The 21,434-nt window shown below is 44.5% G+C and overlaps 2 protein-coding genes across 2 annotated transcripts; one reads left to right on the top strand and one right to left on the bottom strand.

Moving 5' to 3' along the window:
* Positions 1-4,642: 4,642 nt before the first annotated feature.
* On the bottom strand, positions 4,643-8,920 carry POMK (protein O-mannose kinase). Its single transcript, XM_050338572.1, has 2 exons — positions 8,393-8,920; positions 4,643-7,869 (listed from the first exon to the last, which is right to left on the bottom strand). Exons 1-2 carry the CDS (start codon positions 8,678-8,680, stop codon positions 7,096-7,098), a joined length of 1,062 nt encoding a protein of 353 aa, XP_050194529.1. The 5' UTR covers positions 8,681-8,920; the 3' UTR covers positions 4,643-7,095.
* Positions 8,921-9,041: 121 nt separating this feature from the next.
* HGSNAT (heparan-alpha-glucosaminide N-acetyltransferase) lies at positions 9,042-21,361 on the top strand. The gene is made up of 17 exons (XM_050338131.1): positions 9,042-9,296; positions 9,571-9,710; positions 10,200-10,321; positions 11,264-11,333; positions 11,985-12,054; positions 13,150-13,256; positions 13,705-13,781; positions 14,408-14,438; positions 15,305-15,465; positions 15,846-15,955; positions 16,644-16,765; positions 17,143-17,269; positions 17,421-17,507; positions 18,676-18,753; positions 18,870-18,940; positions 19,063-19,175; positions 20,198-21,361. The coding sequence occupies exons 1-17, from the start codon at positions 9,042-9,044 to the stop codon at positions 20,377-20,379; spliced, it is 1,923 nt and encodes a 640-aa protein (XP_050194088.1). The 3' UTR covers positions 20,380-21,361.
* Positions 21,362-21,434: the final 73 nt, after the last annotated feature.

Here is a 21,434-nt window from a genome sequence, read left to right as displayed (position 1 = left end):
AAATATTCTTAGTCCACCACTTATCTAACCTATGTCAAACATTCAGAATTATACTTTCTGTGCCCAGGAAATGCCATGACCCCTTACCTTGTGGAAGGGGTCAAGACACTTCTCTTGGATGGCACTTGCTTCACAGATATCTAACCAGCCTGGGGAAACTGTTCTATGGGGAGCCATGTTCTCAGTGCGAGGTGTGCCAAGTCTTCCTCTTTCCATGGTATGGAACAAATAAATTTTAAGAGGCCTCAGATCAGGACATAAAAGGATATGAGTGAAAATGACAATATAAAAAATAAAACCCTAAGGCACTGTTGTCATGAGAAAAGTTCCTTGCCACACATGATGTGGGAAAGAAGGATAGAACAGCAATTAGGCATAATTCTAGGTCATTAAGTTGGGATGGCACCCATGCACAGAACTGTGGAAACCACTAAGAGAAAGAAAAAAAAAAGTCACTTATGCAACATGACAAAAGACACTTAATTAGCATGGCTTCGCAGGGACCTTAAACAGTTTCTTGTGAAGTTGAGGCTTTTTGTTTGTTTTTTTAGTATGTTGAACTTTTCTGCTAACAGGCCTGAAAGTATTACACATCTTTGGAAGAAAAGTGGAAAGAATAAACATAAGTAACTTGGGGAGTCTTTATATTTCATTACTATCTCTAGACCTCGGCTGAGATCAGGCTCCCTTGGATGAGGTGTAGAGCTTGCTCTGGACAACCCAGGAAGGGGCTGGAAAACCTCAGGACTCTGCACGCATCTTCCCATCCAGAGGAAACCAAGGCCTGCATCCATAACGCATGACTTCAGGTCCTGTGATTTTTCTCTACAGCCTCCAGCACACAAAAACAGACTTCACCTCATTCAGAAGGTGACTTGTTCATTTGATTTAATGAAATGCCTGATTTAAGTCTCAGATAATCCACCCGCCCCCAGCCTAGAAGACAGGCAGAGACAGATTTTCTTCTCCCACATACCCCTCTGAATTTAGCAAATGTGAATCAGGGGGTAGGACAGGATTAGACTGAAAAGCACATCTGGTGCTGCACTGTGTGTCAGCCTTGCAAGCCTGAGGAAAAGGGGTAATCTTCCACTTACTGGCCTGTAGAAGTAGGAGTTCTGGGGGTGCAGGTCTTCTGCATGACTTCCTTGAGGAATCTGGTTCAAATAGCAAAGTTGGTTGATTCTTAAGCCTGCCTATATATTATTTTGTCCTGGTACACTTATTTCCTCTTATAGCTTGGGCTTTTGTTTCAGTCTTGGGCTCCTAAAGCACGTTCAGAAATGGGAATGCAAGCTGCCATTGAATTTGGTCAGAGAAGAGTCAGGCATTGCAGTTGTCATTATGTGTACAAGAAATGGTGTGACCTGTCCACGTAGATCATGCAGCATATTTATTTGTAGCTTGGATGATATGGGATGGGCTAACCAATGCTTGTGTATGCTGTTAATGTGTGAAGACATAAGTTGGTTTATATTTTCTTATACTAAAGCTGCTTGTAGGGAAAGGACTGTTATTTTGTGCTGTGCTTTTACAGCATCCGACCTCCAGGATCCTAGCCTGTGACCAAAGCATATAGGCACCAAAGTAATAATATGTAATAATAATATAAATGGCATTGGCATAAGCTAAACTTATTTAATGGACCCCCAAACTTAGTTGCTAGATTTTAATCATTAGAGGCAAATAAGCCTGGGGATTTTCAGCTGTGAGTTAGACTAATCCCCTGCCCCTTTCCCCCCACCCCTCAGGAACGAGCTCTTGGGGAGAAAAACACATAAAAATGACAACTTTTACAAAAGTGGGAACTTTGTTCATTCCACTAAGAAATCCAGAGTGCACTTGATAAAAGAACCTACTTTGGTCTCATAACTTTATCAAGAGAATTGCTGAAAAAAGGCCTTCCAGCTCTTCAGGGAAGGAACTTGCTTTTCAAAAGTCATTAGCATCCAGCAACTACTATAAATTTGACTGAAAGCTACTGAATGTTACCAGTTATGAAAATCCAGTTACTTCATATCCAAAATGTAAATGCTGGAAGAGTAAACTTGATCTTTTGAAAATTATGGCTGAAGAATCTGTTCATGTGTCTATATATAAATATATAATTTTTAATGGATTTTGAGTTAGCCAGAGCTAAACAGAATCAGAAATTGCTGAGACATAAATATCACTGTAATGTAAATATATTCATCATTTAATCCTGATAAATACTGGATTATAGACTTCTGAACAGAGACTGACAATTATTGGAAATCATGTGGCCATCTCAAGTATACAGTACCTCAATTAAAAAAAGACCACAAAATCCTTTTTGTTTTTTAAAAGCACCATCTAGCATATAATTTATTTGGTTGGACTCTACAAATATACACATTATATCATGCTAGAAGAACTTGAGAACCACTTTTTTCTTGTTCCCAGGGTCTCCTGACTGTTGGTAAGACATTACAGTCATAATGATAGAATCAGTTTACAGTTGCAAATTCTGCCAAATAGCTCACAAATTATATTTGGCAAACAGCATTGCCTCTATTTCACAGAGATAATGATCTGATGTTTTGTTTATGTGGCACCAAAGGAAAATATTATTTTAGAGCTTGTGACAGAATTTCAAAAAGTTTGTGTGGTATTCTAAACTTCTGCTACATTTAAAAGTTACCACTCTATTAAATGCAGAGTTAACACAGACTTTCAAAGTATCCTTCCAAAAAGAAAAAAAAAAATCAAACAAATGTTCAATTAAATACATTGTGTCCATTTTATTTCCTTAGCGTTTACCCAGACCTGTATAGCTGCTGGCGTGGATACCTGTGATGGTGTCGAACATATGGATGAGTTGCTGTGTAGGCTGCTCACCTTTACAGGATTCAGTGTTATAGGAGTGCTTTTAGGATGAAGTCTGAAACCCACTGCACAAAATGGGAACTACTACATCAGACTTGACCCCCATGGAAGCGTGCAGCCAGCAGGCGGTTTGGAAAAGGAAACAGAATAACCTTGACAGTGCTGTTCTTTGGATGACTCCCAGAAGAAAGAGAAAGGAGCAGTGGGTTTGAACTGAATGTGTGACTCCGCTCTGAGACAGGTGGTTTCCATTCTGTAACCTGTAACCTACCTGGAAAGGGCTAAGCTTTATTGGTAAATCCACTGGGAATTTGTTTCTGGCAACAGCATTGGACCAAGGATAGAGCATACCATACCAGCAGTGAGTCCAGGTGCCCTGACACAGTTGTCACCTGCAACCAGACTGTCAGCAGGCTCAGCTAGCATCCCCTAGGTCTTCCTGTCTCCTCCACTGCTGGCACAGCAGTGTCCCAGGAGAGTTCAGTCCAGGAACCAGGTGCTACTTCTTGAGTCTGGGAGATGGTTTCTGCTTTGATTCCTTGTCTAGCAGCTGGTTGGATGCGTGTGGGAAGGATGTGCTGTGGGATTGCTGCAGGGATGGCAGGAGAGGCATTGTCCAAAACGGAAGAGCAAGGTGGTTACAGACACTGACCTGACCAAAAGAATTGTCCTGTCCTTGGAAAGGGGCCAGACCCAGGGCCTTTATCTTGGTGATGGCAGCGAACAAAATCCACGGAACAACTGGGATCATATCTACCTTCATGCTGACCGCCTAGGGTGGTTTGGGGAACCTCCTCTGGAGTTTTCTGAAGGAGATAAGCACCAGTAGCTGTCCTTCTCCTTGTGTGTCCTTGTGCAGCTTCTTTGACTGGACTTTTGGGATAGAAGAACAGGGATACGAAAGGAAACATGGCAATAACCATCCCCAGAGAAGTGTCTTTTGTGGGAAGGACAGGGAATGTGGGACCCTTGATCTGAGCTTGAGATAAGAGCCATCAGCTGTTGCTGAGGTTAGGCAGAGCTGTGGCAGTGGTCTTAGCATGGGAGGTCATATCCACTGGCCTAGAGCTGGCTGGGGAGTGGATGAGGAAAGAAGGGCTTGCAGGCTTCCAGCTGTGAACAGGCCTCTTCCTGCCCTTCGTCTTTTGATGTTTTCCACTAGACATACAAGAGCTGCTTGTCCTGAGGCAGCAAAGTCCCCAAATACTTACCAAAGGCTGTCATTGGTGGTAAAAACTGGAATGCCCAGAAAAGAGAATTGGAAAGAGGGGAGATAACAGCACGTAGGGCTGTTCTGCCTTTTTCCCTCTCCATGAGGCCTTGCCTCTTCCCTTTAAGGGAAAAGAAGCTGGAATTGTGGGAAGGACTGGATTCATGCAATCTTGAGATTGCATGAGGGATTAGGAGGGAAGAACAGAAAGATGCATAGGGTACAAATGTCTGATTTTATGGAAGGACTGGAAGAAAGTGACATGCAAACAGTAAAGTACACAAATACTATGAGCAAGTTAAAGGGGAGGTGGTAGCCCCTTCAACTGGCAGTTGTGGCTCTTATAACAGCCCTTTTGTCTATCTGTCTTGTTACTTTAAACTCACTAATGCAAACACAATGAGATCTTTATGGAAAGGAAAAATTTGCTAGGAAAATACTGGCTTCAAGGGCAGATTCCGGCTATGTTTAGGCATGAGAGGCTGCAACTGCTAATAACTAAAGCTAAACTGACCTTCATGCTGCCATCTAGTGTTTCCTCATAGACAGAAACAACATCCAGAAAAAGAAACTGCAGCTCCATAATGCTGTATTCAGATCAAATGTAATTTATACCTGATGAAATACAATGCTGGACAACACACAGGCTGAAGGAGAGGGAATGGGGAAGAGACATGTGGAGAAACCACTTCTCAGGGGGAATCTTTAGGGAGACACCTTTTCTTAAAACATTTGTAATTATTTCATCCAGGAACAGAGAGAGTCATCTCCACAGCAAGATGACTATTCAGAACCAGAATCTGTCTTCACTTTTTTTCACTCTGTGAAACCAGTATGGCTGTTTGCAAGGTGTAACAGTACACAACAGAGAAAGAATCCCAACAAAAGCTGTCTTAACTGAGAGAGAACAGCATAAGAAGCTTGGCAGCTTCTTCTTGTCTGTCCTTGCTACTCTCATAAACAAACATTTGGGATGTTTATTCACAGTCATCAGATGCTGATTTTCCTTTCAAGTGTACATGACAGCTAACAAAAGGTAAAAAGTTATTGTGGGGGGAACCTGCAAAAGATTTGACGCTTGGCCCTTCAAACCTTGGTCTCTGGCTTTGAGGAGCTGTAAAAGGACACTTTTCTAGCTGTTGCACATCCTGGATTCATGCTGGAACTGTAGAACTCTAGCCTTAATAGTAACAACTCAAGAGTTCATGGGCTGGATGATGCATTTACAACAGATATAGCATTCTTTTTCCCCAGGCTTCTTTTAGGTGTTTTGAGTCGAAGTTCAAAACAAATCTGAAGCATTCAAAATCACTACTCTCTTCTGGAGACCCTGTCTTCTGAGATTTGCCTCCTGACAACCTGAGCAGGAAAGCTGCAAGGAAAGACTGCACAAGTGAAAAAGGGCAAAAGTCAGCTAATTTAAGAAAACAGACTGTCCAGAGGGAAAGCCATAATCAGCAGCCTTTAAAGGGCTCCTGATGGCATTGCATGATATCAGGTATAAATTTACTAATTTGCAGGAAAGTTTTCCCATTTTTAATAAAATTTTGGTACCAGGATTTGAACATTGTATGTATGAACTGACTGCATGTTCTTAGTGCAGTTATAACATGGCTTGTTTAGGTGAAGAGAAACAGCAGCACAGAAAAGAACAGAACCAAAGTCTTCAGCAGAAAGGACCGTGTACTTCTCTGCTTACAAATCACATCTCAAATCAAAACATGCAAGTTGTCTCAGGCCCTTAGGTCTTTAAAAGACCTCGTCCACAGCACAGGAATTCCTCAGGTGCGCAATGGTAGAGTCCAAATTTCTCAGTCACACTATTCCTGTTTTTTCACCAAGAGAACAACTGCCTCCCAGATCTCAGTCCTATCAAACTGAGCCTACTGCTGGATTAAGGCATCATTATTCTTCCTCGCCAGCTGTTGGTACCAGGCTGTAACACCCATGTAGGTACCACAAGCTTTTTCCTGACACACCGAACAAGGCTGCTTTTTAGCAGTCTTTCTTTATGCTCAGTGGGCTTTGAATTCAGATCAAATAGAGTTGTATGCTCTGAATACAGGGCTTTTCTTTTCCAAATCTCCTCGTGTTTAATTCTCATTGCTGTGGAAGGAAGTCACATTCTCTTTCAGTTCCTTCTTCTCCTCCCTTCCATCAAGTCATGATGACACTCAGCAAGGATAAGTGAATGAAAAAATAGATACGCTTCAGCTCTCTTCCAAAGTGTTAAGGATTTCTGTGGATTAAAAAAGAGGAAGAGAACAGAGGAACAGACTCCTGTTTTACAGCTTCATCTCTAAAGAGCCCAGCTGAGAATACCACGGGACAAAGGCTTGAAAACCAAGAGCACGTGTCTGTAAGCAGACCCTTCAGGATCTGCATCATCTGCTTGCTTACAAAAGTAGCCACATGCTTGCTGGTGTGGCATACAGGGCCCACACAGCAATGGCCATATGGCTCCAAAAACAACCTATTCCCCATCCAGCACAGAAAGACCGCCACTGGGGCTCTGGCACTGGGGCTTACCAAAATCTGAAGTGAACTGGGATACTCCTTCCTGAGTGACCACTGTTTTTACTCCATGGGAAAGTAGATGAGGGCTTTGTGGATACAAACGGGCCAAAGCCACAGGAATTAGCACAAAGTTTGTAGGGGGCATGCCATGGTCTCTGCTCTCCAGTCCTCTGCCAACCATTTGAGGTGGACCAATTTTTTTATTCTTTTTCTGTAATTTTCAAGATATTTTTTGTGTAAATGTTGTGAAAGAGTACTTATTATTTCTTAAGGAACAAATTTCCCCTGTACCCACACAATTTCATTTCTCTCTCTCCTCCTTTTCCAATAATAGATTACACATACCAATGGAAAGCTTGCAGAGCTCTAGGATTGGGTGGATTTATTTTTTTTTTTTAATCAAAGGTACAAGTTCAGTTGTTCTTTTCTTCTCAGTTCTGGGGACAGAGACTTTGCCCTTCAGGTAAGCTACATAAATAGGATGGACATCAACTTCAGTATGTTGTTTGCCTCATGATTCACTATAGCATTTCCCTAGTACCAGGCATGGCTGACTCCCGAATAAGCAGAGTTAAAACTTTCCTGTAGGTGTCTAAGACCTCTCGGGCAGAAGGCCGTTCCGCCGGGTCCTTCTTCTTACATGCTGCATGGACGTCAAACAAATGCAGTCGTACAATGTCACTCCCTTCAACATGGCCCAACAAAAAGTTGGAGACATCTGGGATTTTCCAGATGTCTGTTTTCTCATCATAGGGAGGCATGAGGTCATCTTCGAATGGCACATCTTCTCCATAGGGCCAACGCTGCTCAGGAGCTACAAACTCACCCTGGAGCTCCCGATGACCGCACTTCACCAGCCTGCCAGCACTCCTGTTCACAAGAGGCAAAGCGTCCAAATCATTCACCAGGATGTGAAAGTCACTTGTCAGGAGATACTGAGAGAGGACCTTGTCCAGGTCATTCGAGTCGCACATCACCAAGGTGCCCAGAGGGCTGCTGTGCAGGTAATGAATGACACTCACGTAGTCTATAGCAAGCATCAACCTGTGATGCCAGGTGTTCATGCTCTTGTATTTAGGAATGTGTAGAGTTTCATTCAGGCCCCTCAGGGAGCCAAGAGGATGGTACTCAGTGAGGATTGTGAACTGCTGCTCACAGTAGCCAAGCAGCCGGACAACATGCTTGCTCTGAAGTGCTTTCAGCATCTTCAGTCCATGGAGAAAGTCCTCCTTCAGCTCTGAGTTGGTGAGCTGTGAAAGGACCACTTTGTTTTCCTTCCACTCAGAAAGAAAGACCTGAGAACATACAAGAGACACGTAAGACACATGGAGAGCCTTCTTGTATGAACTGCTACCATCTGCTGCAGACCTCTGACTGTGATGTTTAGTCACAACTGCAAATTGCAGTCACCAGACACAGCCAGCCTTAAGGCAGGGCCGTGTACCTGTCACAGCAAGCCCTTGCTGATGTGATAATTACATCACTATTTCCTAAGTTTTCTTTGAAATAGGCAATGCACGCAAGTTATTTCATACCACCCAAACAGTCTTACTCTGCCATGATTGCACCATGCTCCACGAGCGCTTCACTGTTTTTTGATTTTGCGTGTGTAATTGGATGTCATTTGGTATCAGAAAGGCGGCCCAGGTCATGCTCTCCTACCTGTTCTGTTCACCTTATCAGTATGCCATATGCTCCTGGATGTCTGCAGTAATTAGCTGCTGTGAGGATAGTCATAACAGCACTAACGGGCACTAATTAGCCAGCAAACTGTGAAAGCCCGTTATCTAGGAGAGAAGAAAGGAAAACCGAACTCACCTTTTTCACAGCACCTTCACCAACACACTTGAGTTTCCTGACTTCCCTATTTATGGCTTCGCAGGAAAGCCACGGGGAACAATTTTTCACTGATCCCAATTTGAAGTGCCCAAAAGGGCAGAGGCTGGGGTCCGTTTCGGTGTGTCCCAGAGAGCTGTAAAACTTGTTGAGGTAGAGGTAGAGAAGGACATTAAGGAGCAGGACGGCCACAAGCAGTAACGCCAGCGACATGGACGACACCTCTCTGGGAAGAAACTCTCTCCTAACGAAATGCGGTTTCTTTTCCATGGCCTTGCCCTCTGCATTCTCCGTGAAAGACGGAGGCTAAGCAGGACTCTCTTCCCAGCCCGGGGATAGACGCCTGTGGAGCTTTCTCAGCGCCGGCAGCCCAGCCGCCCCGCAGACGCCGCCGCCCCGAGCCTGCAGCCTGCGAAGAGAGCCCACGCGTGGCGGCGGGACGTGCTAAAGGCGGCTTCGAGCTCGACGCTCGCCCCTCTGTCCATCCTCCCGGTTTCCCAGGCAGGCAGGCGGGCGGGCCCGCGCCGCCGGCCGGCCCGGGCAGGGACGCGTGACCCCGGAAAGCCCGGGGAAGCGCGGCCGTGCGGGGCGGTGGCGGTGGCGGCACCGCCCCGGGGCGGAGCGCAGCGCGATGGCGGCGGCGGCGGGGCTGGCGGCCGCGGTGGCGGCGGCGCTGGGCGCGCTGCTCATGGCGCCGGGCCTCACGGAGCCGCCCGGGCACGGCTCGCCCGAAGGCAGCGCGCCCGGGCCCCGAGCCGGGGCGGCGACGGCGGCGGTGTCGGAGCGGCGGCCGCCGGGGCGGATGGACCAGGCTCTGCTGCTCGTCCGCAACGAGCTGCCCGCTCCGGGCCTGCGCCTCGCCGCCCGCTCCGGCTCCTGCCACCAGGTGAGGGGCTGTGCTGGGCGTGGGTCACCCCCAGGCCACCGCTGATGACAGCCCGGCCCTCGGCGGGGGCTGATCGGCCTCTCCGGCGTCTCCCCGTGGCTTCGTCAGGTCGCTTCGCTTCGGTTTTACCTGCGAGCAGGACGCGGGGTGTTCCCGCAGCCGGAGCTGCTCTAGCCCTGTGACAGCTTCCCTTGTTTATGCCACCATGCGAGGCAGGACCCCCTTTCGCGCTCCTTTGGCTCTAATGAGCTCCCTTCACCCTCTTCTTCCACAGTGCTTGTATCAGTTCCTGGCGTTTGTCCCACCAAGCAACGGGAGCCTGACAAAACCAGGCACGGCGTCGGTAATGGTTGATACCCAGCATCCGCTCACCCTGATGCTCAACAGCTCTGTGGGTGACAGAGAGCTCTGCAAGTACGTGGCCCAGCCCCAGGGAATACATGGATAACTCTATGCCTTTTTTTTTTTTTTTTTCCCCCCTTGGAGACGTGCCTGTTAATTGCCTGCTCACACACCCTTTTTCCCAACTGTTTAGACCTAGAGTTCAGTCTTCGCCCCACTGCTGGAACTGTGGCATACATTGTGCTGGAAGGGTCTAGGTGCAAGCAGGAGCCAGAACAGTGTTCATTGAGGCAGCATGTGCAAGCACCTGATTTCTCTTGCAGGGAGTTCGTAGTTCAAGAAGACAAATGATGGCAGTGCATGTGTAGTAAAGAACTGGTGTTGGGCTATGGGAGGGTAATGCTTAGCAAAGACAAGGTCCTTGCTAGATCATGCTGTTAGTCCAGGTTTTTGTCTTGCCTTTCCTAAAGCATGCAGTCTTACAGCTCCCCTAAATACTGCTGTGGTACCTGCATGTAGTGGGGGTGGCTCAGCAAGTTTCATTTTCTTTATCCTTTGCAGGATTCAGTATCATTTTGGAGAGTTTGGCAATTATTCCCTTGTGATAAAGGTCCTAACTGAAAACACTGAAACTGTTTCTTGTGACCTAATCATCAATGAAGGCCCTATCAACAGCTATTTCCGTATGTAATGCTTTGTTTCCCTCTTTAATTCTACAACTTGCATGTCTCCCAGAAGAGTCAGCTTCCTAAGAAGCCTGTGCAGCCACTCATGCTGTGCTGAAGAGTTGTCATGGGCTTGCCCCTCTTCTTTCTCAACATCTTACCTCCTTATGTTTTATACACCCATCTTGAGGTCCTGACCAGGATCAGGCCTCCTCATCTGATATATGGTATGCCCACAACCTTTTTGCTGCAGGGATTAGTCCAAAAAAATCAGTGGGTATGTGTTCAGAATGAGATATTTTCATAGCTAGTTTGTTTTCCCTCCATGTACACAGAATTCTCTTCTTCCCTCTGTCTTGCTTCTCAAAAAATTGGAAACAATTCCCACATGGTTTGGATTTTTGTTTGTTGTGATGGTTTTAATTTTAAACCTGATGTTTACCTTTTTTGTTCATCTCTTTTTTCCAGGACTGTTTCAAACTCTTGACTATGTCTCTTCCATTCTTTTCCATTATATTACATTTTTTCAGTCCTTCCAGTTTCCCAGCTGTAAAGAAAAATTCTCCATGCTTGCAAACTTGGTATACTGCCCACTCCCCTGTCTCCTCCATTGTGAGGCTGTTTTAAAATCTCTAGTTTTATTCTTCAGAATATATGGCACATCAGCTCTTCTCTCACTATTGCCTCATGATGCAATGCAGTTTTATTTTTGCCTTTTTTATGCCAACATGTGTAGTCCCTTTGAAACTAGCCTGCTTTTGTGTTGGGTTGTTCTGGGGGTTTGTTGTGGGTTTTTTCCCTCTGGAACTCGGGCTGGAGATGTGTATTGCATGGAGAAGGTGGTGTGATGATTGGTGGGTTGGGATTTTTGTCACGTTTGTGTCATGCTTGGCCCAGCCCAGGTTGCTGAATGGTTTTGTTAGATCATTTATAAAGTTGTGTTCTTCCCTTTCTGTATAGCTATTCTCTTTGCTTTCCTGGTTTACATGGGGATCCTTGCTGTCCTGATTGCTGGGCGCCTTTTTATGAAGTAAGTGAACAGAAATTCCTCCTTGCACGTGAAGTGGGGCTGCCAGTTTAAAAACACACGAGATAGTCTGGTAATGTTTGAGAGTCACACTTGTAGCCCCGCTTGCAGATCATCAGATCCTATTATCAGGTTGCCATGGGCAAGTTAACGCTGTGCAATAATAAATGCGCATTTCCGTAATAATAAATGTGATTTCGCTTGAGGGATACCTTGAAGCCTTGTTAGCTTGTGTGCAGAGCAGTTTCTGCAGAGCAGCTGATGTCAACTGTAAACTCATGCACACTCTGCCTCACCCTCCTGTGACTTGCTCCTGGGTCTAGCCTGGAATCAGTAATCAAAGTCAGTGGGACCTAAGTGTGTGTAGCATATGCAACCTTCCACCCTGTGTACTTAATGGCATGACTCATCCTTGCCTGTAAGCAACCCAAGAATAAAACCCCCAAGCCTGAGCTTGTCAATGTAGTTACACAGCTGGACTTAACTGAGATCCTAGGTATTGGCTGAATGTCAATACCTGTGTGAGCTGTAAAAACAGAAATAGGGACTGTCCCAACTTCTGGTTTATGCTGCTAAATAGTTGCTATTAAAATGAAATTAACTTTAAAGTACTTCTTGTTTTGTTTTGTGTTTTAAACTGTTACTAATTTTCAGAATTGATCCAGTCAGAAACTGGGTTTACAAGAAACTGAACCCCAGAGAAACTGATCGTCTGATTAATTCTGTGAGTGACCACAATATCTTTAGTTTGCATTCTACAGTGTTTTCATCTCTGAGGAACACACACTAATTGGACATCTGGGGACTTGTTTGTTACTAATCATCTTCCCCTTTTGTGTGTTCCCCTTAGCAAATCTTGTATTGATGTCAGAGGCAATTTTATGTCAATGAAAAGTCTTAGAATGGGTTTCCATGCAAGTTTAGTGGATTCCCTGTAGACCTCTCCCAAGTTTTGAACATAGAGCTTTGTGCCCTCTTTAGTTCCCTTGAAGCAAACATGTTGGTGAAAATACTGGCCCCTTCTGACACAGACAGTGTAAGGGAAGGGAAGAAATGACAGCCTTCATGTCTGCTTCCTGCACAGCAGGAATTTTAGCAAAAAACTGAAGCCTAAACTTTTCTGGTACCCCTAGAGCTGGCATTTCTGTGTGAACACCATTTTGTACTAGAATGTAGATAGTTCATCACAGTCTGGACTTCACATCTAGGCCAAACCTAGTCCAAACCCATCTAGAATAAAAAGACTTGGAAGCAGAGCTCTATAGCAATTCTTGTAGTTGTTCATCTCTATAGCTGTGATACAGTGGTCTGCTTCTTTATGCTGTCACTGAGGCTGATCAGAGTAGTTTAGGAAACTCAATTGCAAAGAAGCCACTCCTGCATTAAAAAGGATTAATTTTCTGCTAGTTTAGCTCTCAAAACAGTCTCACTGTGGTGTCAGACAAATTGGGATGGGATGGATCATTTTTGAGGGTCAGCAACTGGATTTGCTCAGCTCTGTTCTAAAACAGTACTCACAGTGATGGCAAGTTCTCTGGCTGATTTAGCCTGGACCCAACTCTCATGAGTCTCAAGCACACGCTCTTTTTACTGAACTGTTTGTTTCTGCCTGGTCAAAGGTGGAGTATGGAGCATCTGCAATCATTATTGCAATATGGTGGAGCCAGGAAGAGGTTATTAGTAGCAAGTGGGGAAACAAAAGGAAGACGAGGAGAATAAGGGCAGAGTATGTGAAAGTTTGCAGTTTGCTGACCTCTGTTCCCTAGGCAGCTCGTGCAGCTGCTGACTTGCTCTTCATGTGTCTGGTTTGTTCCCGAAGGAGCTTGGATCCCCAAACACAACAGACTCCATTAACTGTGATCCTGCCCCGCATTCGTGGAGCACAGCATCTCGGCAGCGGCTGCATTCCCTTGACACGTTCCGAGGGTGAGCATAAGATCTTGCTCAAAAGCAACTCTTCCAAGGGCAATGAGGTTTTTCCAATGGTGGCTTGACAGTGTATGGAAATACATAGCAGATGGACAGTTCAAGGTGGTCTGTTTTAGTTCTCAGACTTTCCAAAACACTTTACAGTTGATCTAGTTTGATGAAACATTAAAGCTGTGGTAGGCCGTGGAAAGGAACAACATGTGTTCAGTGTGAAAATGCTATGTGCAGGAGCTTACCTCAGTTCACTGCCACCCGTGATCTTTGAAACACTGCTTCCTGCTTGGTAAAGCTGAAAACCTTGTTGGAAACCTTGGAAATCTTCCTTTAAAAATAAAATAAACCAGATCTCACAGTTAGAAATGTTTTAGCGGGGGTAAACAGTAACTTTGTGTTCATATATATGGATTTCATTGACATGTGATACTTGTTTTTCGTGTCTTTTTAGGCTCTCTCTTGTAATTATGGTGTTTGTTAACTATGGAGGAGGAAAATACTGGTTCTTCAAACATGAGAGTTGGAATGGTAAAGTACAATTGAGACAGTTAATCTGGGCTTTAACTGCAGCAGTATCTAGAAATGGTTAGCATTGCAGCTGCGGCAGGAGCTGTTGCTCAGCTGAAGGCTGGGATGCGGTGCCAGTTCGCCTCTGCAGGGTGTCTGGCCTATCAGGTTAATGGGCAAAGCAGTGTATGGTCCTGCTCATCACACAGTAACGGGGTGGCTTCACATCACAATCTGTGTGTAACCTTTCCATTTGTGACACAGGTTCATATCTTTAACTTTTCTGTGTAAATGGCCACAGTCAAGCTGATGTTGCTCAGTGTTGTAAAAACATAATGCCTTGACTGACAAGACAATAGGGAAGGAGATGGGCATTGTGGTGCCCCAGTGGAGAATAGCAAGAATCCCATCCTTGAAATCTTTTCCAAGGCACAGCAATCAGTTCTGACCCTATTCTTGAAGAGTGGTAAAAAGTGGTGAGGCAAGATGATTAGCTCTTTATAAGTTTTGTTTATAACATGTTTTAGATTTGGAGACATCAAGTAATTGCAAGCAGCCTGCAATTCCTCTAGAAATTCAACAATAATATTGTTAAAATTTAGAGAGGGTTCCAGGTAAATAATGTGCTCCTTCGTATTTCTCTGTAGGATTAACTGTGGCTGATCTGGTGTTTCCATGGTAAGTTTTCCTGAAGAATATTTCTTATATGAAGTGATTCTTTATATTAAGGGTTGCAAGCAGAACACTGTGTGCACCTTGCCTCCAAGTAGAAATGTATTTGGAGGGGTGAGTTTGTCTTGAATCTGCCCCTCCAGGTAACAACAAAATCCTTATGAACCAGTAGAAAGTAGAAGAGCTAAGTGTTTTTGCTGCCCCACATCCTCCTTCCTCCCCCACACAATGTCATTGGGAGGCCCAGGGTTACCCTGGCAGAGGAAGTGCAGTGTCCCTGAGAAGCTCACTGCCATGCTTCTGTGTTGAAGGCAGTCAATCTGGAAAGATTCAAAGCTGGACTGGTGTGTGTCTGTAGATAAGATAGCCAAGTATGTTTTGGATTAAGCTAATATTTCTATAACCAGAGAATGATCTTATGGGGAAGCAGTTATCCCATCTGCCCCTAGCATGCTTCTCCATACTGATTGTGGTTACTTTTGGAGGTGGGAGCCAGACTTGGACTGTAAACCTAATCTAGAAGGGAGGACTGGGTCAGTTCTGAATCTGAATCATAGATTTGCAGCTTGTGTTTTACTGTTCTGAAAATGCTAATTTAATTTTGAGTAATGGAATTTTTTGGTAGCACATGAATTGCTGGAAAAAGACCAGAATGCAATTACAACCCTGCCTCAACTGCCCACTGAAAAAGGTGGAAGGGTCCAATAGCGCAAGCTCAGTAGCCTGGGAACAGAGGAAATAGAATTGTCCAGTTTCACTCAGTGAAATTTTGTTGGGCCAGCGCAGGCTGCTTTGTTAGTTCTAGTGTTTGTTGTCACAAACGTGTTATGAGACATTAGTCAGCTCCATTTTCCATCTGCTCTGTTTTCCAGGTTTGTGTTCATCATGGGGACATCAATAGCATTGTCACTGAGCTCCATGCTGAGGTGGGGAAGTTCCAAGTGGAAGGTGCTCAGGAAGATCCTCTGGAGGAGTTTTTTGCTAATCCTGCTGGGAATCATAGTTGTGAATCCCAATTACTGCCTTAAACCCTGTGAGTGGAACTAGTTCTCTTCCTGGCATTTCTGCAACTGCTGTTTCTGCCTCCTTGGTCGGGCTATTGCAAAAACAGTGTCAGCCTTGCTGTACTGATCAGCTTTATGGGGGCAGTTTGATGGTATCCCGTAGAGTGCTGTTGAGTTCTGCACTGATGCAGTTCTCTCTCTTGGGCTCCTGTGCCAGTCGCTGTTATCATCTTAGTAGTGAGTTTCCCAGGATTATGATTTACAGAAAGTTGAGGTGGCAGGGTGGGGGTGTCCCTTGTTACCTGCAGGTGCAGTGTTTGTCTCAGCTCTCCCTGGAGAAAGGAGAGCTTTCATCTTTACAGAAGAGCCTATGTCTGCTCCTCTTTCACACTGCTTGCATGTTTTCCAGTGTCCTGGGATAATCTGCGTATTCCTGGGGTGCTCCAGAGGCTGGGATTCACATACCTGGTGGTTGCTGCTCTTGAACTTATGTTTACAAGAGCTGAGAGTGGGACCTGGGTGAGTTATGTGGGGAGATGACAACTGATACTGGAGTAGAGTTTGGGAACCTTTCCTCTTGTTTGGGCACAAAGAACACGAGAAATGGTAAGAAAACATTTTACCTGATGTGTAGTGCAGTGTGACATGGTAAAAATTTGGGGGAACGTGTCCCAGTCTGCATTTTATCCCATCTAGCTTTGCCGTATTTGAGGATATCACCAATCCATTCAGATGGTGCTTAGAAGCAGGCATTCCAAGGCACTTTTGATGAATTTCTGCTGCCAAAGGCAGCCCAGGGACAGGCATCTCTATGCTCAATCCTGTGGTCTGTGTTTTGTCCAGCTAATTTGGCAGCGTTTTTTCACAGCAGAGGAAAGTAATACTGCTTTTTGGCCTGTTGAGAGTCTGTTTTCCCAAAAGGCTTTTGTTCTACTCATGAATCAAAATTCTTTTTGACATTTTCCAACTTAAAAAACATTAGGGGCTTTTGTTTTGGTTTGTTTCCTCCATCCTCTCTGCCTTCCCCAAGTAACTAAGTGTCTGGAAATCGTTTTTGAAAATGAAAGGTCTATTGGTAGAACCCAATTTTGTAATGACAGCAGCTCCCTCTTGTATCTGGGGGACTGCCTGCCAGGAAGTACAGGTTGTCCCCAAGGGCATGGTTCTTACTTGCCAGCTAATACTCCCTTTCCTCCATCTCATGCAGGAAGCACAGTATCCTGCTCTGCAGGATATTCTCCCCTACTGGCCACAGTGGATTTTCATTCTGATGTTAGAAGTGACTTGGCTCTGCCTGACTTTCTTGTTACCAGTGCCAGATTGTCCTAGGTAAGACTGTGCACTTGGACTACTTTCTGTGGGGCATCAGATAGTTTTTATTCTACTGAGTAGAAAGTACAGTTTATTACCCAGGGGGAAGGAGAGCTTTTAGGCCAGCAGCATTAAAGGAAGCATTCACCATGTGAAAAAACTTTCTTTACTTTAGTACTAAAGTAGCAGGTGTTACAAAAGTGATATCATTCCTCCTTTCTATCTAAAGGAGAGGATTAAAATCTCCCTGAGGTCTGTGTACAACAATGTATGATCATTGCAATGCCATCAACATGTGCCTCTAGCCGGGGAAAACATTGAGCATTTGGTGTGCTGGACTGGTGGTACGGAGCATACCAACACTGTGTGCCATAACCTGTTTGCCTCTGTCCTAGGGGCTATCTTGGTCCTGGGGGCATTGGAGACTTTGGAAAGTATCCCAACTGCACTGGAGGAGCAGCTGGTTACATTGATCGTTTGCTTCTTGGAGAAAAGCATATTTATCAGCATCCCTCTTCAAGTGTAAGTAGCTTTTTTTGGTTTGCAATATGAAGCCATAGGCAAGCACTGAACATACCTGTCAGGAGGGGCTTGGGAATGATATGTGCAAGGGGATTTAAGTGAAAGGAGATTGGTTGTTCAGGTGCCCTGTAACAACTGTTTTCTCTCTAAGGTGACTTACCAAACAACGATGCCATATGATCCTGAAGGGATCCTGGGGACCATAAATAGCATTGTTATGGCATTTTTGGGACTGCAGGTACCTCTTTTCTTTCTGGCTGCATGCAATAACGGGAAGATTTGAAGGAAGCTTGGAAGTGGGGAGGCAACGGGGTTTCTTTACTTATGACCGAGACTGGTTCTAACAAAAACTTTTCTGGAGCAATGCTTTCAGGATGACTTAGCCTGAGGTGAGTGTCAGAGAAGTGGAGCCTAACATGGCAGTAACTTGCATTAGATACACCTAAACTTTTTCTCCATTTTTGTAAGGGATGGACACAAGAAGTTTTCAAAATATCCACCTGGAAACTTCGTTTGTTTTAAGATTGCGCTTATGCTGGGAGTAGGCTAGCTCTGCATATTGGAAAATAAGGCCAAGAGATGCATAGATTTCACAGCTCCATTTTAAGCATTTTAAATGTTGAAGCTGTATTTGTTCCCCGTTGCTAATTTTCTGCTTGATGTGCAGTGTTAGCTGTCTTGCATACGTGCTGTGAGTGTGCTCACCTTTCCTGACTCGAGGGATGCAGGGATTCACATTGGTGTTACCAACACCAAAAGCTCACAGCCCACCACTGTGTTTGAAATGCGATACCACGATGCTTTTTGATGCAGTTCTAGTTAGTCACTGCTGGCTTTTCTGACTGTGCAGCAGCTGTGAACCAAACTGAAACACTTGTGCTGGGAAAAGGAATGTTTCCACATGTAGCAGAGGGTAAAAACTGATTGGGAGTATCTGTAGGGCAGAGCTTGGAACAGAAGTGTGGCACCGAGGAATGAGTCATCAGGACACCTTTCTTAATGGTGTATGAAAAGGAGTGTGTGCTCTGATCAGGTCAGGCTGTGATGTGGCGCTGTGGAGAAGCTGTTGGGGCTGGCTGTAGTGTTCCTTCATGCAACCCTTGCTGAGGGAGAGGGAGCTCAAGTTACATTGTGTTGACCTAATAAAGGTGCTTGTCCCCTTCCTCAGTGTTAACATAGTAGGAAGGGAGAAAAGGTGCACCTCTAATGCTGATTGGGTGCATTTATTTATTTTCCCCTTCTGTGTCCATTCTTTGCCTCTTCTGAGCCTTTCAGCCATTTGGCTGATATAAATCCTATTAGTGTTATCTGTCTTTGCTCAGGTAGCTGGTGGCAAATATATCTGGCTCTTGAAATGCAGCTACATTAAAGGACATTAATTATTTTTTTAAAATTCTTTTTATAAGGCAGGAAAAATTACCTTGTTCTACAAAGACCAGCACAAACAAATTATGAGTCGGTTCATCGTATGGAGCATATTACTGGTAAGTCTGATGGTTATGTAGTTCTTTAACAGACATATATTGTAATGCAGTGCATAGTTAGTTATTCTTAAAGATGTTGCAATGGTTATATAAACTTTAGCAACTTTCTATTTCAGGGAATTATTTCTGCTATCTTGACAAAATGTTCTAAAGAAGAAGGGTTTATTCCCATAAACAAGAACTTATGGTAAGCAAAGAGATACAACTTCTAGTATGATTTTGTTAAAGTACTACTTTACCTTTTTTATATTGAGATCGGTATCACATAGGTCTTTAAACATTAATCTTTCCACCTGAAAATGTTTGTAGGTCAATATCGTATGTGACAACCACAGGCTGTTTTGCTTTCATCCTCTTACTGCTGATATATTACCTTGTGGATGTCAAGAAACTGTGGTCTGGTGCTCCATTTTTCTACCCAGGTCAGTAAAATCACAGCAGGGAAACATCTTCCTTCCAGTTCTTTCTGCGCTGATACTATCCTTTTGCTTTCTGTGCTTCCCTTGTCTTTAAAAGAGCAGGGATTTAGAATGAAGTAACCTGAAGGATTCCAGAATGATTAACTTGAGTGGAACATTTGCATAGAACGGGGATGCTCGAGACCAGATATTTAGGAGAGGGACAGTCAGTTCTTTAAACAAGGCCTGGAAGCTGCTATTGGTATTGCCTAATGACAGTTCTCAGTTTGGTCTCGAGTTAAGGTTTCCGTGAACAGCTGCCTAGTACCAAGCAAAATACCACAGCTGTTCATAACTGGTTTTGGAAAGGACTGCTGAGACTTGTGTAACTTTAATGGGAAACTCAAAGGCCTGTCAACAGAGTAATACCACTTCTGAAGATGTGGAAGATGAAATCCCCTGGGCAGCTGTGTAGGTTCTGTCTGTCTGATTTCAGATAAGCATGCCTCCCAAAGTATCCCACTGTGGTTTTAACCACACTGGGCACACAACAAACATGAGTACAGAATGCAAACCCACACCAGAGGGGACCTTTCAGCAGCTTTGGTGTCTGGTGTCTGGACAGGAAAATGGGTAGGGTGACAGCATGGTATTGTACCTCCTACCAGAAATCCCAGAGCTTTGAAGGGCAGTCAGCATTTGTTTGTAAAGGCAACAGATCTGAACAGATAGGTTGGCACTCGACCTCCTTGAAGACAATAACTGTTATTATTCTCCTTATTAATATAATTGCAGCATACTGATTTGGTTGTGTTTTCAATTTAGCACAAAGGTTGTTTGTATTTCTTTTCAATAAATGTTTCGGGGGAGAGAACCCTCAGACTGTATTTGAAAACACACGAATGTAGCATCTTCAGGGCAAGTAACATTAGCTGGTGTTGTCTCCATGCCACTCTGTTTTATAAGCCTGGCACGCCTCTGCCTGCTTGCTCTGAAGCAAATTCCTACCTGCTCTTTCAGATGTTATGATCTGTGCTTCCTTTCAGGAATGAACTCAATCCTGGTCTACATTGGACATGAAGTGTTTGAAGACTATTTCCCTTTTAAGTGGAAGATGCAAGACAGTCAATCCCACGCAGAGCATCTGACTCAAAACCTCACTGCGACAACTCTTTGGGTCTTAATATCATATTTACTTTACAGGAGAAGCATATTCTGGAAAATCTGATAGAGGTGGTCAAAGTGTAGCAGGCCTAGACTCTGACAAGGCAAGTGGATTATCCTGAAATATGGTGGATTATCCTGAAATACTGCCACTCATGCTAGGCTGTATAACAAAAAAGGGATACTAGTTCACGTTTACAGTGCCATGGAAGTCGTCATCAAGACTTTTATGTGACTAAAGGGACAGTATTTTCCTATTTAGCAAAACCTTACTAGTCTGCAGTTGCTCTCTGTTTCCTGTCTTTTGTAAATATTTTACTGATTTCCTTCCTTCGTATAGAGAAACTGAACATACGGTTGGGCAGCCTAAGGGAGCCTGATGGTGTTCATGAAAGGAACTGCAAGGGATCTGGGTGGTGACTCAGGGGTTATCAGAATGGGCCTGTGGTAACAGTCCTTGCATCTGACACGGAACCTCCTGACTCAGGTGGTCTGGGGTTTGTTTATATCCTTGGCACCTGTCACATGTCTGTGCCCCTCTGGCCACAGGCACACATTTAACTTGGCCACTGGCTCCACTAAGGGGCACTGGCAGCATCCTCAGCCCTGCACTTGGGTGGGTGGTGCAGTTACTGTCTGGGAAAAGCTCTGTGTAACAGTGTGTTGTGGAAAGTGGTGCCCTCAGCTGATCATGCTTCGTTATATTCTTCCAGTTTGGCCTTGGACCAAAACCTTAGGTTTAGGATCCTGCTGAAGCCTGCTGCCTAAAATCTCTTCTACTGGCTTATTGATCAGCAGGCTGCTGCTACAGGTCTGCAGCCCATCTGTGCATGTTCTGGGCCTTTGTGTTACGTACCTCTAGCATGGATGAGGTCCGAGTTTCATGTGCTACACTCTAGGAGTGCAGAAAGGCCATTTCCTATTGACTTTGTATAACCACTTGGATATTGCCCCATTTCAGTAAAAGCCATTCTCTTTCTACATGGATTTACTTAAGGGACCTGAATCTGAAAACCAAACTAGTGCTAATAAAAACCATGAAATACCTTGCTATGTTATCTGTGTTATGGATAAAGATGGAAAGAACTAAGACAGACACCCTAGTATTATGCTATGGAA

Source organism: Myiozetetes cayanensis, unplaced genomic scaffold (genome assembly GCF_022539395.1).
Source record: "Myiozetetes cayanensis isolate MyiCay16 unplaced genomic scaffold, myiCay2020 scf7, whole genome shotgun sequence".
NCBI lineage: Eukaryota > Metazoa > Chordata > Aves > Passeriformes > Tyrannidae > Myiozetetes > Myiozetetes cayanensis.
This window is presented reverse-complemented; position numbering and strand designations above follow the sequence as displayed.

Excerpts from the sequence above, each read along its gene's own strand:
- POMK (XM_050338572.1), bottom strand. The coding sequence starts at position 8,680 with ATGGAAAAGAAACCGCATTTCGTTAGGAGAGAGTTTCTTCCCAGAGAG. Across the intron at positions 7,870-8,392 it reads GTGAAGGTGCTGTGAAAAAG|GTCTTTCTTTCTGAGTGGAA; the intron begins GTGAGTTCGGTT and ends GTATGTTCTCAG.
- HGSNAT (XM_050338131.1), top strand. The coding sequence starts at position 9,042 with ATGGCGGCGGCGGCGGGGCTGGCGGCCGCGGTGGCGGCGGCGCTGGGC. Across the intron at positions 11,334-11,984 it reads GCTGGGCGCCTTTTTATGAA|AATTGATCCAGTCAGAAACT; the intron begins GTAAGTGAACAG and ends ACTAATTTTCAG. Across the intron at positions 13,782-14,407 it reads CAAACATGAGAGTTGGAATG|GATTAACTGTGGCTGATCTG; the intron begins GTAAAGTACAAT and ends ATTTCTCTGTAG.